Source organism: Euprymna scolopes, chromosome 14 (assembly GCF_053919585.1).
Source record: "Euprymna scolopes isolate OS-2025 chromosome 14, ASM5391958v1, whole genome shotgun sequence".
Lineage (NCBI taxonomy): Eukaryota > Metazoa > Mollusca > Cephalopoda > Sepiida > Sepiolidae > Euprymna > Euprymna scolopes.
Genome location: NC_136495.1, coordinates 51,613,305 through 51,631,755, shown reverse-complemented (window position 1 = coordinate 51,631,755; position 18,451 = coordinate 51,613,305). Strand labels below are relative to the sequence as shown.

Sequence of the window (18,451 nt, the reverse complement as noted above, 5' to 3'; positions counted from 1 at the left end):
AGCGAAAAAACAATTTATGATATCCAAGAGATAGCCATGTTTCGATTTTTAGGAAGAAAAGCTAGTATTTAAGAAGGGGAGGGGGCTGTTGGCACTTTAAACTGAGTTATCTCCCCGTGGAGAGTTCTAAAATTCCAAACAGTTACCTCCAGTGTGCTGTCATAAAAATGTTTTGCTGCTGTAATAAAAAAACTACTCAATCAAATTAAGTGAATGTTTTTCCCCAAATGGATACATACAATATAACTTTTTTTCAATATTTTCCTTTTTTGATGTCTTGATTAAACTGTAGAAGTACCTTTTTTTTAACTTTCTAACTGAATGCATCTTTTTTAATGTTAAATCTATTATCATGGTAAGAAAATGTTATTCATGTTATGGCCTTGTTTATGTTCTAATTTTACATTTTGCATGTTCCTTTTTGTTGATGTCTTTCAAGAAAGAATGCTAACAATTTCCGTTTACTAATCCGACTTCTACCGCATGTTGTTGTTGCCTTCTTTTCAGAGCTTTCACTAATCAGCTTGCATTGGTTCCTGACATTATTTGCTAGTGTCGTACACATGAAAGTTCTCCTCCGTATTTGGGATCTGCTTTTTTATCAAGGTTCCGTTGTGCTCTTCCAGGTCACAATGGGCATGTTGAAGATGAAGGTTAGTATTGAAGTAAATGTTGAAATTTATTTCAAACAGTGTATTGCACACGTTGCTGCTTATTTTCTTTAAATTATTGAATAGTTCTGCAGCTTCTGTTATGGAAACTAATAAGGTCAATGAAATAGGGCCTCAACTTTATAAGATGATGAATGTGTTATAGAAAAATATGAAATAATTCTTTAAGATAGGAATGTAAGTCACTTGAAAATGGTTTGACAAACTTTAGTATAGAAATTTGTACTTGTACATCTGATCTACAATAGAGATCCATTGAAAAGACAGACCTATTTGTTTTTGGGTCAATTTCTTGTCACAAAGCACCATGAGAGTTCTGAATATAATTCCTACTTTGTTTTACATTAATTGTAAGCTTTGTTGTACATATTGCTGTTAAAGGGAAGAAACTCTTTCATTTTATTTTTAACTAGCGAGGGATACCCGGTGTTGCCCGGGTGTTTTTCGGGGTATGTGAAAAAAACTCGAAAATGTGAAAAAAAAATAGGTGCCCGTGAAAAAAAACCGAAGCTTTCACGACGCGCAGTTGGAAAATAGTAAAGTGTTAAAAAAAACAGGTGCGCGTTTTTGATTGACGTGACGCCAATAGGTATTCAGCAGTAAGCATTTTGTACGGGACAGTTTTGAATGAGGTGAATAAATTGGTTTGTTTTTAAAAACCCGCTCCCTGTTTATTAGGAGGAGCGAAATGAAAGCTACAGTCTGATATGACGAAGTCGACATTGAACAAACGTTACTTGTCTCTCTTGAGACAACTGGCTTTCGACCTGTTGTATTTATTTGCTTCCCCACTGAGCAAATTAGGCACAAGGCCGTTTTTTAAACTGGCTTTCGGCCTGTGATTAGAGTCGAGTTTCGCTTTTTTTTATACCGAAAACCGAATGTAATGTGTGCCGATGCGGGAAATGTGGAATAATTAACGTTTGAAAGTCAATAAAATTAAATAGACAGGCGAGCTCCGTGGATAACTCTGAGATATTACAATTTATAAATGATATAAAAAGTTTTAAGAAGTTGTGAACCGAGCAAGCGCTTCTCTGAAAGAAGCCTTTTGTGGACATCGAGGAAAAGCGTACATACATACATTTTCGCTTTTATATATATAGATTATTAGTTTCTACAAACATCAGTGAAAGCGATCATTTTTCAATCAAATCAATTGATTACCTGCTCTAGTTGGGAACCCATCGTAGTGCACTAGGAGGAAGTTTCACATGACTTAGTTCACAGTATATTGTAGTCTACATTGCACTTTGAAAATCTACTGTTGATTTTATAAAATTATTTTTTATATATAATGGCTTGAATTAAAAAGTTTAAAGTGCAAAAGTGAAGTATCATGCTTCAATTGTGCTCTAAACAGAAACATTCATTTTAAGCGCACCCCTGTCATATCAAAGAACCTACTGTTGATTTTATATGCCTGGCCTTACTGCTTGTGCGATGATAATGGCTTGAATTTAAGTTTAAAATGAAAAAGTCAAGTATCATGATGCAATTGTGCTTTAAACAGAAACATTAATTTTGAATGCGCCACTGTTGTATCAAAGAACCTACTGTTGATTTTATATGTTGGGCCTTTCAGCTTGTGTGGTAATAAAACTTCTCAAATGCACTTGTGATGTTAAGTTGCATAAGGTGTTAACTTTTGTCGAAATTGCCTGTTTCTTTCTTTCATTAGATTATTTTGATTATCAATACTTATCGAAGACATTCCGATACAAAACCTTTCTATGAAGACTGCCAGGCACATGAAGTACTTTTGTGACAAATTTCATGAAAAGATTTTGAGTTCATAGGAAACAAATTCACACACACACAGCAGAGAGTTCCTTTTATATAATAGTAGATAGGTAGATATCTCCTTATGCAGAAGGGCATGTATTAAAAAGAAAACTCATCATCTGAAAGATGTAAGTTGAATCTCTATATAGGGCAATACATTTTCATTATCTCTTCAGTTACACCAAAAAATAAATTTTATGAAACGTGATCCAAGAAGAAACATGTGATATAAATAGTTTGTTGTCTGAATGTAAATAAATTATAATGCAATATTAAAATGTTTGAATGATTGTGATGTAAAAATGTCACCTTTTATTCTTGGTCATTTTTATAATCCAAGTTCTATCTAAATTTAGAGGAACAGTGGTTAACTCTAAGACTGTGTTCACTCCATTGAGTTTTAGTTCTATCAAGACCATTGCACCATTATAAATAGGGGATTTTAGCAATCTTCACATGGTTCATTTTCTAGGTATCTGATCCTAAAATAATACCAATGGTAGAATGAAGCAAATAAAATGACAAAAAATAATTGTAACTTGCTGACTTCATATAAATTGTATATCATCTAAATTTAGAAATATATTTGGACTTGACTGTTTTTATTATTTGTATTATTAGACTGTCAACAATTAGGTAATAAATTTAATTCTTCAAAATCATGAAGACTTTTGAAAAGGAATGTTGATTTACTCTGCTTTAGTATTGAATATATATATAAATTAGTGATTGGTTGTCTGATTGTTCACAAACTCCTAGGATTTTAAAGATTAACTTCTATAATCTTACGACTTCTGAAACTACATTACCCATGTGCATGAATAAGTATATTTTATTTTGATCAAACAATGTACAATAATATTAGTGTAATAGTAAAAATCTATGTAAACTTTATTTTTTACCTTAATTGTTTTTTTTCTTGTAATTGCAGGAAGGTGAACTGATTGATTTGGATAATTCGGCTCAAATATTTAATGCATTATCCGATGTGCCAGGGGATGTTCAAGATGTCGATGAACTTATTGAAGTAAGTTTTAATAGTTGTTTCAAAATTACTGAAAAAATATTAGATGCTGTAAAATTTCTATAAAACTCAATTCTATTTGGTTTATATTCATTATTTTCCCTTGCTAAAATGTATCAGATTATAAGAAAAGTTGATGCTTCTATGTTATAGTAATGAAAAAATATTGAATTTCAAGTAAGACAAATGTTACCTATGTAATTGTCATGTCATAAATAGTAATATATCCGAAAATGATGGAAAACAATGATAGAAAAATAATTATTCATGGAAAAAGACATTTGTAAAATCTAGCGATTTAGTTTCAGAATCTACTGATTTGAATTAGAGAGTTAACAGGGGAGGTAATTAAGTTTTCAATTTCTCACAAATTCAATAATTTTTTTTTTTTTTTTTTTTTTTTTTAATAAAAATTTAAGCAATTAAAAATTATTTTTTAAAAATTCGCAAATTATGTATATATGTTTTTTTTTTCGCCCCCTAAATAAATTCTGTCTGCTTTAAACTGAGTTACTTCCCCTTTCATTTACGTTGTGTGATCCAATATGTCCGACCCAGCATCTAACCTTATCGGAACTCTTTTTACCCTTATCGGAACTGTTTTTCATGAATAATTATTTTTCTACTTTATCTTTTTGTGTAATTTTGGGATATGTTACTATTTTCGACATGACAATAATTTGTTTTTTTGCAAATTCAATATTTTTTTTTTTATTATAATATAGAAGCACTGAAAAGTTTTTGTTTTTTTTGTTTGTTTTTTTTCAGGCACAATAAAATTATTTAATCTTTAATGTGATCCAGATTGTTTTCTCTGATATCTTTTCATCTGCCAATAAGATTTTTGATTCCATTTTTATTGAATTTAGATTTTGAATGGAAAAAAGAAACAGTATCACTGTACAATAAACACACCTGTATACAGCCTTCAAAATTGTCAATAACTCTTATACACTCCTTTCTTAGGACTGGTCTAATTTGGGCTATGTTGGGAATAGTTTTGATATTATTTTTTAGATAACCTCACAGATAAAAAAATTTTAAAGAGTTAAAGTACAGTGAGTGTGAAGGCCATTCAGGTTCACACCTACTAATATGACCACAAAACTGACTCGCATATCATTGAATGAATTTAAAACAAAGACTGTTGGACATTCACAGCGGAAACTTTTAGGGCAAGTCAGACATAGATTGAAGTTTATTTGTACTTTTAATGCGTTAATTGTTTAACTGCAAAGAATTTTCCTTTCTCCCTCTGTATACCTAGAATGAAACTTCCATGGACAGTGTTTCTAAGAAGTTATTATCTGTAGAACACAAATCACAGGAGTGCTTCCCTATTGACTACAGCATGGTTTTTCAATATCAACAAATTCCTGTTAAACCATCCTTTAAGTAATCAAACCTTTGCCCACTTCAGCATTGTTTATCATCAACTTGACAATTTTTGTAAGCTTTATCTAGCTATGTGTGATAATTGCTTCAAAATTAGGACAGAAGACAAATATAGTTTCTTCATCTTTTATTCATCATCCCTAATGATGGAAGTATGTTTTCTAAAGAAACAATACAAATAGGACACATATTATTCATTCATACACACACATATATGGATATATTACAACAGATTACTGTGGTTGTCCCTAACATCATCAATGTACATATTGATAACTGTCTACTTATCCTCAAGTGGCCTAGGACTTAAATAATCAGTGACTCATAAGTATATAAAAAAATCTCAAATGATTTTTCAAATTTCTAAAGAGATGGTAATCTGCTGGTATGAGTTTTGAAGAATATGGTGTATGATACATGATTTTCTAGGCATACTTTTCAAAGTAATCATTGGTGTTTTGTGTAATGCTGCGCTTATTTTTCAAACTTTAGACAATTTACCAAGCATTTTCAAATCATGGTGTATGAGGGCATGACTGTAATTGTTTGACTGTATCAGGTTTTCTATCAGTAACATCTTCTAATGGATCAAAATTCAACCTTCTTAGGTAGTTCCTGTTTCTGAATTTAAAAGCACTTGTATGGAATGCCACTTCAACCTCTTCATATTGTCAAGAATTGTGGAATCTACTGTCAATCTTGGCACTGTAGTTTAGTTCACTGAAACAAGAAAAAAAAATAGTTTACTAACTGACCGTTTTCATTTACCCCAGTCTCATTCAAGATCTGGTTGTTGTTGTCAAACTCAACATCATATCATGTTTTTTTTTTTTGCTGAGGTTGGTGGTATCTGTGGCTTGCTATCCTGTTGGACCAATGACAATATCACAATAACTGTAATAGATAATTATTTGACATGCTTATCACATTAATTATTCAATTAATTCGATACAAGATCTTTCAGAAGATGAATCCTCTATTTATAGTGGATGCATTTGATCATCCAGTGGTTGAAAGGTCAAAAGTAGAGAGGGAGAAGAAAATGAGACTAAGTTCCTACATTTTACATTTTGTTAGTTCCCTCTTAAAAACACATTTTGTCTCATCCAGGCTTCCACCAAGATATTTTGAAGTTGGCAACCACCATTCTCTCTCTCTCTCTTTCGTTACAACCTCGTGTTAACAACAACACATAAGACGTTATTTCGACTGCCCGTGCACGGTGGGTGCATCGATAAGACTGTTTGCTTTTTTTTTCACCTCCTTTTTTTCCTGCGCATTACGGGTTCGAGCCTGTCTACTACTCTTAATTATTTTTTTTTTTTTTTGCTTACACGCACTTCCACACATCCAGGCACCCAGGCTAGCATTTTATAAATGAATCTTTTTTTTTCTAAACAAAAGATTATTTTTAAAATTTTCTTATTTTGCTAACAAAAAGCTGAATTATCTTCTAAAAAAACAAATATAATTGAAGTTTGTGATTATATTTCTATTGATTGGACTAAATAAAAAAAAAATGAGGTTGATTTAATCTGCATACGTTTTATGTATTCTATTGAACATGTCCTTTCTTTTCCAGATTTCTTTCTATATAGCTGCCTCCCTCACGGATATGATTGTGGAGACTCACCGCCGTAAACACTTGGCTTATCTAATGGCAGATCAGGGGACAATTGTTAATCCGGAATCTACTAAAAATTTACCCAAACAGGTTAATAATCATTTTTTTTTTTTTTTTTTTAATTTTCATCATTTTCTACTGTCAAAACTTTTGTATTTGCTTTTATATTTAGAACTAGTAGGGCTACCCCGTATCGCTTAGAGTTCTAATTACAGAAATGAAAAAAAATAAAAAGTAAAACTAAGAAATCTGCTTCATATTCTAATTTGAAATGCTTAAGTTCAGTTTTGGACAAAATCAGAGTAAAAAAAAAATTAATTTTGAATTCACAACCTCGACCTCTAATTACCATACACAAACTTAAAGAAAGAGGTTGTAAATTTGAAACTAATAATTTTTTATTCTGATTTTAAACGAATATAACCTGCCAAATATAAAGTAATTCCTGGTTTTACAATTCTTAACAAATTTTCATTTTTAGAAACTTCACATCTAATAAATTTATAGATTAAACAACAATACTATAACAATTAGTTGTAGTGTTATAACAATTTGGTTCAATTAATAATTTAATGATTAACAATATTGTAATAATTAATTTTAACTTTAAAAATCCATTTACAGTTTTAAAAAAAAAAAGTTAAAACAATAATGAACATAAAAAAATATTCCTGGATAATACCAGGTAGCTACAGCTAATATTTAATAAAAATAAGCATTTCTTTCGCTTAGATTTCATATTTTCTAAAAAAAAAAAAATCAATTAGATTATTCTAACTACTATTTTGATCTTTGTAATATTTTCTAATCTAAATCATGCAAAAAAAAATTTTGAAACAAACAAAAAAAACTCTTATTTTGATGTCAAGTGTGTGAATTCCATATAGAAACGTTGATTTAATTTGAATAAAATAAAATACGCATTAAGTGTGCTTGAAAGTCAAATCACAACTTTACAACATGGCAAGGAAGAATAAAAGGAAAAAAAGAAAGAAAACAACACACTGATGATGGAGTATGGCTCCGAAATATGTTATAAATTTCAAACAAGTAAAATATTTTTTTATTTTACTAATATTACATTGTGATTTGGCTTTCAAGCGCACTTGATGCATATTTTATTTTGTCCTTATTTTGATATTAATAAAATTGCAAAATTCTAATTTGCCTATTTTTTTTTTTATTTTTAAACTTATCTATTTTTAGCAATTAAACAAACGGCATTTGCGCCGGTCGAGATCTCTCGTGTCTTTGTTGCTCTGGGGAAATGAAGATGATGAAGACTTAGGTAAAGCAAAAAATATCCGTCAAACAGAATTACTTGTCGACTTACGAGAAGCAATTTTGCAAGTAGCTCGACATTTCCAATCTGTCGACCCCAAGAATAGCAAACTAGTAAGTTTTTTGTTTATTAAGCATCACTTGCTATAATCACATGTCAACTTCATATGTTTATAATCAAATTGATACATTGCTTCCTGTTAGATCTCTGAAGTTAAGACGTATTGACTCTTGCCAATGCTAAGTGGGTGACCATTTAGAAAGACTAGGTATGGTGTGTAACAAAATTCTTTTCAAATTCAAATTAATCTACAAATCAATCATATACAAAACCGTGCATGATTTTAGCTTAAAATGATCATCATTGGATGATTGACATACCGTAAAACCTAACAATATAACAACAAAAAAAAAAAACCCTCAAATTATACACCGTGTGAAACATATTTAAGGTTGCACTCACAAAAATGATTTTTAGAAAGAGATAATGTCTTTTTACTAAAAAACATTTTTGAGGATGAGTAAATACATTGTTTTATTATTTTAGTCATTAAAGTCTCCTTCAGCTGCAATAGCAGGTTTTGAGTTTTAGGATTACTGCTTACTTTCTCTATAAATATAAATGAAAACCTCCCACCACCCGTGCACCATTTTCCACCCCGTCCGCCACAAGCACCGAAATCCGAATAGGAAGAGTCAGTGAGTGGAAAACCTTCCAACGTGATGGAAGTGCATTTTGGCAAGGAAGAAATAAGTTTAATGAATATCTGGACACGTGAAAACTCCCCACCGGTATTTTTAAAAATATTTCAGTGCTAAATTGTCCTTATTATAATTCTTTTGTTGGAAGTGTCTCTTGGAAAGAAGAAAAGCTTAATACCTTTAAACGGAAATTACAGTAATCTATTCCATTTTCAATTCATTCGTAAATATGGGAAGGGAATTTATCTTCAAATATCTTTAATTTCGAATTAGAGCCACGGACTTTGACTAAGTAAATATTAATACATCCTTCCCCCCCCCCATTTTTGTTTTTTTAATGGAGAGTACACAATGCATTGTGGATGTGTTATCGGCAGCTCTCGTTACTTTCGTTTCTCCTTATTAGTCCCTCAGTCCTCATTTCCAATGATTGATTTTTCTGACAAAGGGTGAAGAAAAAGCTGCTTTTCAGGATGCCAGTACTTCGTGAACGGTAGCCTGAGATGTCAGAAATCTTCTGTTTCTATGTTTATCCTTGTGGCCATGTCACTAGTAAGGGTGCTGATAGTCAGGGCCCCGAACCTTGGATTAACCACTAAGGAGGCTGTCCTATCAGCAGGTGCAAAATACTGGGGCTGCTGTATTGCCATCTGGTGAATGGACCCTGGACCATGCAGTAGTTTCTAGTGGGGCCTCTCGATGCCATACTAGTGGGTAATTGTTACGGCTTTACCATATCATGGCTACAAAAAGAAAAAAATTTCCTCTCTTTTTCTCTCTTACTTTCCCTCTCTGTGCTGCTCTAACCAAGTCTGTCGACCTGTTTCACAAATCCCAATCCTCAGCATGAAATATCTCCAGAAAAAAATACGAATAAACCTAGAACCCCATTTTCCAACGTAGACCCCTACTACCATGTCTCCTTCTCCAACATCAGGGGTCTACGTTCCAACCTTCCAGAGGTTGAAACCCAATTACAGGTGACAAAACCAGACATATCCCTAAGCGAAACTGGCATAAAGCCGACCACTTCCCTTGACGAATTCATAATTAAAGGATACTCTAATTTAACATCTAAATCTGATCCCCAAGATCGCCATGGACATGGAATATGTGCCTAAATTAAAGATGGCTTTCCATGTGGTAGGGATATCTCCAGAGAAGACCCTAATTTACCTTATATGTGCTTCCGGGTTGCACTTGCTTACACCACTGCATGTATATTTGTTCTCTATTGCCCACACAACAGCGGAGTTACTATCTTTAAGGGCATATCTGTGAAAATTGACCACATCCTGTCTGCTCACCCTTCAGCTAACATCCACATTTGTGGTAACTTCAATGTTCACAATGTGGAATAGCTAACCCACTCTAACAAGACGGATGATGAGGGGAGGTACTGTCATGATTTTGCCATTGCCTATGACCTCACCCAGATTGTTCACGAACCCACCCGTGTGCCTAATAGTGCCGGTCAGTATGCTAGCCTTCTAGACCTTTTTCTCACAACTTCCCCTGAGCTATGTTCAAGTTCCGTTCTGTCTCTGGGATCTTCTTATCACTCGGTTGTATCAGTTAAGATAAAAACGAAATGCAATAAGTCTTCAGATGTACCTCTTCACCGTACTGTATATCGATACTCTACGGCTGACTGGGAGAGCTTCCGTACACTTATATCTGATCTACCCCTGCATTCCGTGTTTTAAAAGGATGTGTCCTCCATAGTATCAGACCTGACCGAATGGCTAATTGTAGGCATAGAGCGATTCATACCATCCAAAAAATTCCAACAAAAACCTAACAGCCAGCCATGTTTCTCCCCAGAATGTGCTGCTGGTATCGCGCACAGAAATCACTTTTTCCATAGCTACCAACATAATAGATGCACTGAGACTAAAGCTGCCTTCAGGACTGCCAGCAACCACTGCAAAAGAATAATAAAACATGCAAGAGAGCTATATGCTCAGTCCGTTAAATCCAAAGTAGCTGAGCAGCGGCTTGGTTCCCACCAGTTTTGGCAAATAGCAAACAGGATCCTGAACAGAAGCGTGCGTTCTATCCCAACCATCATTAATGGACCTGAGGTCATCTCGTCAGCATCAGACAAGGCTAAACAATTTGCCAAGAACTTTGCAGCTAATTCTACCCTATGCGACGAAGGCCATCAACTCCTCGTATTTCCTCCTATAACGGACAACACGCTCTGCAACATACAAATATCTGTGCGTGAGGTCGCCAAGAGCCTTGATTCCAGTAAAGCAGCTGGCCCTGACGGCATTCCAATCATTGTGCTGAAAAAGCTTCAACCAGAACTTGCCTCCATACTTACGAAACTCTTTAAACGTTGCCTTAAAGAGAAGTGCTTCCCAACACCCTGGAAAACCTCATCAGTATGCCCTGTATTTAAGAATTCAGGTGATAAGTCATCTCCCTCTCAGTACAGACCAATAAGTCTCCTGTGTGTCATGAGTAAGCTGCTGGAATCCATATTAAATAGAGAAGTAGTCAACCACCTCAGCAGAAATAACCTTCTTAGTGATATGCAATATGGTTTCTGTTCCGCCAGATCTACAGCAGATGTGCTAACGGTTATCTCATAGGATTAGCGAATCTCTTGACAAAGGCTTCCTCTCTAGGGCAATTGCTCTTGACATATCAAAGACCTTCGATAAGGTATGGCATAAGGGCCTACTTCACAAGATTTCCAGCTACGGTATGACTGGAAATGTTTTCTCAATCATTAAATCATTTCTCTCTGATAGGCTCATAAGAGTAGTGGTTGATGGGCAGAAATCAGTCCCTCAGGGGTTCATCCTGGGCCCAACTCTCTTCCTGATATACATCAATGATCTCCCAAAACACATACTTAAATCATTCGTTGACATCTATGCTGATGACATGACCATCTATGGCAACACATCAAAGGCCATAAATGACAAAATTCTCTCAGATTCTCTCTTCTCTGATCTTGAGCGCGTGGTACAGTGGGAGAGGAGGTGGCTGGTTACTTTTAATGCATCTAAAACCAAGCTCTTATCTTTACATCATCAACGCACTGTTCCCCATTTGACATCAATTAAAATGGGTAGCTCTCGTCTAAGGGAAGCTCCATGTTTTGATAAGCTTCTGGGCTTGACCTTTACTCCTGACCTGAAATGGAACACGTACGTCAAGTCAGTTGCCAAAGTCGCTGGAAAAATGGTGGAATCCTTCTACCGCTCCAGAAGATATCTCACCCCTGATGCTATTCTCTATCTATATAAAAGCCAAGTACGTCCAAGGATGGAATACTGCTGCCACATCTGGGCAGGAGCTGCCAAAACAGCCTATCCTGCCTTGACAGAGTACAAAAGAGGCTTTGTGGCCTAGTGGGTGATGCCTTTTTCTCTCCCCTGCAACCTCTCTCCCACATGTGTGATATTTTGTGTCACACTTACATCCGGGTTGTTTAATTGCTTCTCTGACTGTACCAACATGCAAATACTTAAATATAATGTGAACAGACATCTTTGCATCTTACTGCTCAACTCCCTACATAGTGCCCCTGTAGACATAATCCCAAATAATAACCCCCTACATTCAAGTGGCAATATGCATTATTGTTGATAAATAAGAGTAAAAAAGAAAAATATTTGGATGAGTGTGTTCATTAATTTTTTTCTCAAATGCAATCCATACACAATAGCTCAAAAGTTTCAAATCTGAGGCACTCAGAGACTGATGTTAGGGGCCATTGGATCATAAAAATTTTCTGTCATTCATTTCTGTATTACATGAGCCTTGTATCATACTTAAAGTTTGTCAAAAACAAATGTAAGAGAAACATAGTTCATGATACAGAAGAATTATTGATATAAACAAGATATTATCTATAAACTATATCTGTAACCAATAAAGAAAGTTGTCATAAGATGGCTAGCTGTATGGGAATATTTTAACTGCAGCCATAAGTGAGATCTGATAAAACAACAGTGGTGTAAAAACCATACTAAACTGGAGCCCAAATCTAGAAAAACGAAAGGCCTAGTTTTGAATCTCACATGTGTGGAGCGTATTCATTTTGTTCTTTCAAATTGAAGAGTACATTTTCTGTTATTCAATACTAACAGAACCCATAGAAATTTCAAAGAATAAGAAATATAATTAATGAACAAATGTCTTGATAAAGCTAATATGTTTCTGGATAGTGCAAAAGATGATAAAGCTAATATGTTTCTGGATAGTGCAAAAGATTGATTTTTTTTTTTTTTTTTTTTTTTTTTTTTTTTTGACAGAAAAACTATAAAGCGCAAAAAATATAGGTTTATTAACATTTCTATGAAAATATTATCCATTGTATTTTAAATATAGAACTGACCCAAATGAGATAAATTAATAAGTATTAATAAATACTCAGAAAGTAATATTGTGCTACACAGTCAATACAAATAATAAAATCACATTGTAAGAAACAATCTTTAATTTACTCCTTTAGTCCAGCACCTCTTGGATGACAATGTTCTTTTTTTTTTTCTTTGTTTCTTTTGAATATTCCCTTTTTTACATAATGTTTTGACTTTCTTCAGAAAAGAACTGATATACATCAAAATTATAAGTTCGTTTTTCACATCATTACAACAATAATATTATGATATTTGAAAACAAGGTTACATTAAAGGGAAGTCATTTTTATAGCCAAATTTTGCGAATTTGGCTTTTTTTCTTTTTCTTTTTTTTTTTTTTTTCTGAAACCTTCAAAAATTGTATTTGGCCTTTTTCAAACCATAACATATGGACTAAGGAAGGAACAAGCAGAATATTATATAGATAATTCAGGGGAGGTAACTTTAACACGGTTCAAGGAAGATAACAATACTTCTTGAATATTCAAACCTGGTAGAAGAAACAAAATACCAAAATGAGTTTATCTCACCACTTGTATTATATTATTCTGATTGCTGTTGTATGAAATTTATTTTTTTTCTATTTTGTGTCTTTTTCTAGATTAATACTGCTGATGGTCATGGTAGCTATTGGGTACGGAAGTCTATATCTAGTGATGATGATGAATCGAACAGGATCAACCGAGATGTAAGATTTCTAATTTTTTCTTCCTTTTCCAGTTTGCTTCACATTTTTTAAGTTGACATATACAAGATATTGATTTTTTTTTTCTGTATTATCCTTTTTTTAAATGCCTGTGGATATATGACCAGTGGTAATGTCAGGTTGACTGACGGCAAGTGAGAACTACTTATGGATTGAACCCTCTTCTATTCTATATAATGTTCCTTCCTACAAAATCAATGCTTAATTCTGAATGTTCTTCAAAATAATAAAATATAATTCAATGTAATTCCTTTAAAAAAAATTTTTTTTTTCCGACTATGAAGATGATCAAAATGGAGACATATTTTAATAGTAACAGCTGACTATATTAATAAAACAAATTCCTGATCTGTCTATTTTAGCTTGCAAATAATTATGCATGTTTAAAAGAAATATTAACTTATTTATTTTTTAATATTACTTGTATGTCATCATAGTAGGTAAAATAAATTTAATTCAAACAACTTATTACAATGATGCTTCAATTTGAATTATTCAGCCCACTAACATTTTGATTGTTATAACCACAGGGTTCTGGCGAATGTAACCTCTGACCATTTTCAGGTATATCTTTTCGAAGTTTGTAATCTTTGTCAAACCACATGGACCCATGGCATAACTGTTAAGAGCATTGTTTAATAATCAGTTTTAATGAGTCTTGTGGAGATTGATAGTTCAATTCTTACTTCCAGCAATAACAAAAAATAATATAGATTAATAACTTCTACCCAATCATGACTGACAGACTGAGAATAATCTGAATAAAGGGTTTTGTTCAAAATTCCATACAGGTTCCAAAGTTCTGACTCAAAGGTTACCAAACATTGTAAAAATAATGACTAAGATGAAACTTGTCGTCTGAATAATCAAAAAACTTTTTTTACATCATCACTATATGTTGTGATTTTACTCCATGTTCGTCCAGCATAGATTTTAGCATTTTGATAGTTCTGTTGATTTATTATCTTTCACCAGAAAAACCATGAAGCTAAATTATCATCATTAACATATCCTAAATTGGTGGCGGTGGGAGTCTTTGTGAAACCTTCATAACACATCTTCTTTGTCGAATGATACCTGGGAAAAGAGTCAACTGCAACTTTTTGCTTGTGACATAACATTCACACTATTAATAAGGAACAGGACATTAATAAGCTAAGCATGAAAATTAAATGACAAGTTTCTTTTCTTTTCTTTTAATATTTTTTAAAAATAATACTTTAGAGTTTTTGAGGTGATATTAATTTTTTTTTTTTTTTTTTTTTTTAATTTTGCTTGTGCTTTCTTCTTTATATCTTTTACGGTTTACCCACATCTTATACTTTTGAATTGTCTTAAATCCTGGTCACTTTAACTGATTTTGTACCTGTTTGCTTCAAATTTCAGAGTCTAAGAAGTAATTTGAACCAGGTAAGTCTCTTCCACAATTTTTATCAGTTTCTACCTAACTCAGAAAACTTATCTTTACACTGGGAACCTCTCTCTCTCTCTCTCGAATCGAGTCTGGGATACTGGATATAATTGCTGATTGACACAGAGACACTTTAAGGACACTTGCAGTGAACAATTGCATATCTGTTTACTAAATGAACAATATGTGGCTGGAAGCCACGTTCAGTAGGAGACATGTTTACATTGAATGAAACTAAAATGGAACACATACATCAAATCTGTTGCCAAGGTCGCTGGGAAAATGGTGGGATCTTTCTATCGATCCAGTAGATATCTCACTGCTGATGCAATTCTCTACCTATATAAGAGTCAGGTACGTCCAAGGATGGAGTACTGTTGCCACATCTGGGCAAGAGCTGCTAATAAGACCTTATCTTGCCTTGACAGAGTTCAAAATAGACTTTGTAGCCTAGTGGAGTATACCCTTTACTCTTCCCTGCAACCTCTTTCTCACAGAAGAGACATTGCAAGCCTGTCTCTGCTTTATCGTTATTTTCATGGCAAGTGCTTGTCTAAGCTCCAATCTATGGTCCCCCGTCGACAAACTTACACAAGAAATACTTATCTAGCTGAAAACACTATCAATAATTTCCCCCACTCTTTATTTGTGCCTAAACCTAAATGTAGATTCCATGAACAAAGATTCTTTCTTAGAACTGCACACCTGTGGAACTCTCTTCCATTTGCCTGCTTTCCGGCTGACTATAATATGGTCGTCTTCAAGACCAATGTAAACAAGTTCTTGATGAGCCGTTCCCCTTAAGTAATCCAATTTACCAAATTTACACTACTAACAATAACTACTACATTGTCCCATTGATCAGTGTACACTTATTAACCCTTATTCTTGAGTGGCCTCAGGGCCTTGATAAGTGGCGACTCCTTTCTAAAAAAAAAAATAAAAAATAAATAAATAATAGGTAAAATCCTAGAATGGGCGTGGAAGTTGAGGTGTATGCATGTTTAAAAATATTATATAACTAACCTGAATCGAGATTTGGAGAATGTGGCTGGCTATCAAATTTGAGAGATCAATTTTTGTCAACTTCTGCATGACTTTCACTGACACTACTTGTTCAGTGCAATAAAATTATATCATTATGTTTTCTACATGAATATTTTTTTTTTTTTTAAGCAGAGCAGCAATAATCATCTATCTTTACCAATGAAAAGAGTATTGCTATATGTCAAGCTAGGTCATCTGAAAAAGTGCTCACCTCTCCAGATTAAAGAAATGTTTCACAGACTTCAGCAAGTGATTTTATTAAACACACTTTTCTAAGGAAAATAACGATTGTTAATAGTTCAATTTTATTCTACATGGCTACTGTGTTGTCAACATTTATGTAAGAATGGTCTATTTTTTTTTTTTTTTTTTTTTTTGAATTGTCATCAGAAATTAAATTATTACTGCTTAAGAACTCTTTCCTTCAAACTTAAGATTATACAGTAGAACCCCGGGATAAGTTTCTGTTTATCACTCTCTTCCTCTCTCACTCCATGCTACTTGATCTCCTGCTCTTATTTTATATCGCATATATCACTCACTTCTGTCTCTGTCTATGTATTAAGAGTTCAAGGTGATCACTTTATTTCCATTGCCATCTCCTTTTTCTATATTGATTAAGGAAGACATTAAAAGAGTGGTAAAAATATTTAACCTGGCACTACAGTGAGTAGAATGTGACTAATTTTGTTTTTTATTTTAAAAAAAAAAATTAGTTGCCTTTGCAAACTTATTTTTTCCTAATTCAAGCAATTTCACCCGAATTTAATGAGTGATTCAACAAGTCAAACTTTTTCTAGTAATTAAGTTTAAACTGTAATGCAAAAGGGATATGTTATTACTTACTGTGACTTTTTTTTTTTTTAATTTGATTCTTTTACACATGAAGATTATAAATTTTGTTGCTTTGGAAATTTCATCCAATTTACCCAAATCTTTTTGTTTGATCTTGCAGGCAGATTATTCCATGGAGAGTCATGCTCGAGACTTAGAAAATTATGTGAATGTGGCTCGTAATAGACGACGAAGGGCAAAAGCTTTGCTTGATTTTGAGCGACACGACGATGACGAACTTGGATTTCGAAAGAACGACATCATAACTGTAAGATTTATCAAAAACTTTTTCTTTTTTTTTTTCGTGTTCCTTTATTTGTGTTTCTTTTTTCAAACTAGATTTTAAATAACTAAAGACTGATTTTAAAAACATCAGTAAATTATCAAATTATATAAAAAATGAGGCATTAAAATTTATAACTCAGAAATAACTTGTACCCCTCTTAAGCATTAACATACCTTATTAGAGAGAGGGAAAATGATTGTTTTTGTATTGTCTGAAGTTCAAAACATGAAATACGAGATAAAATTATTTAAACTTGTTTGTGTGTGTATTCATTCATCATTGTGATCATCCAACATCATCCAAATTCGGTACTTGATTTCAATACAAGCTGTATCATATGGTCTTGGTCACTGCTGTAATGATGTAACAATGTTTTGATTTCGAATAACATTTGCTTTCTCTATCAAACAGAATTTCAATTGGAACAACAATGACTTTGAATGGAATACAAAACAATAGACCTGTTTAAAATCCTGGTTGTACTCTGGGTTTGACTGAAACACTACCCCCCCCTCCCAATCAAACATAAATGATCCATCAGCTTAATTTGTCCAGAAACATCTGTCCAGAAACGTCTGTCCAGAAACATCTGCCTATTTTGCTTGAATATATATATGGATATTTTATCATTTGGTATAGGTCACAAAGCAAGTTGTCTTGAGAATTGTCACCTGTTTAATCAGTAAACATAAAAACTGATTGATCAAGTCAGTTTTTATGTTTACTTAAAGAATCTTTATATTAATATGATAACATATGTGCTATTTTTTGTGTCCCGCTTACATCCGGTCATTTAATGGTTATGTACTTCCATTTCTTGTCATAAATAATTTTATCAAGAATTCTTCATAAGTTTTGGTTTCGATTATAGCTGAAGGAACTAAAGTTATACATATATATTATTCATAAGTTTGGGATTCGGTTTTGATTCAAGCTGATGAACCCAAGTCATATAGATATTTTTTATTTTTGAAATCACAACTTTATAAAATATAAAAATTGATAGAACATTAACTTTATAATAATATATATGAAATCTGCAAGAATTAAAATATCATATTTAAGCATATTTTATGACCTGGCTATCCCAGGCGTCCCTGCTAGCTTGGATAAATACTTTTGCAGTTTTAACAAAATAGCTACAATAATATCAGAGCATCTTCATTTACGGTGAATATCTACAGAGTGCCAACATCAATATATTACATATGAATCGGTCCCCTGTGGAATTTCCACAGGTCCCACTAGTTCCTTATAATTGTTTTAAGGAAGCTGGGTCAAGAAAATTTATATTCAATTCAAC

The 18,451-nt window shown here is 33.1% G+C and overlaps 1 protein-coding gene across 1 annotated transcript in view; it reads left to right on the top strand.

Moving 5' to 3' along the window:
• LOC145293002 (small G protein signaling modulator 3 homolog) overlaps positions 1-18,451 on the top strand; it is an 88,213-nt gene that overhangs the window by 46,710 nt on the left and 23,052 nt on the right. The window contains exons 9-15 of the mRNA XM_080139257.1: positions 508-653; positions 3,388-3,483; positions 6,458-6,589; positions 7,706-7,894; positions 13,466-13,552; positions 14,957-14,980; positions 16,984-17,130. Coding sequence (XP_079995383.1) covers positions 508-653; positions 3,388-3,483; positions 6,458-6,589; positions 7,706-7,894; positions 13,466-13,552; positions 14,957-14,980; positions 16,984-17,130 — 821 coding nt within the window. The remainder of the gene's footprint in view (positions 1-507; positions 654-3,387; positions 3,484-6,457; positions 6,590-7,705; positions 7,895-13,465; positions 13,553-14,956; positions 14,981-16,983; positions 17,131-18,451) is intronic.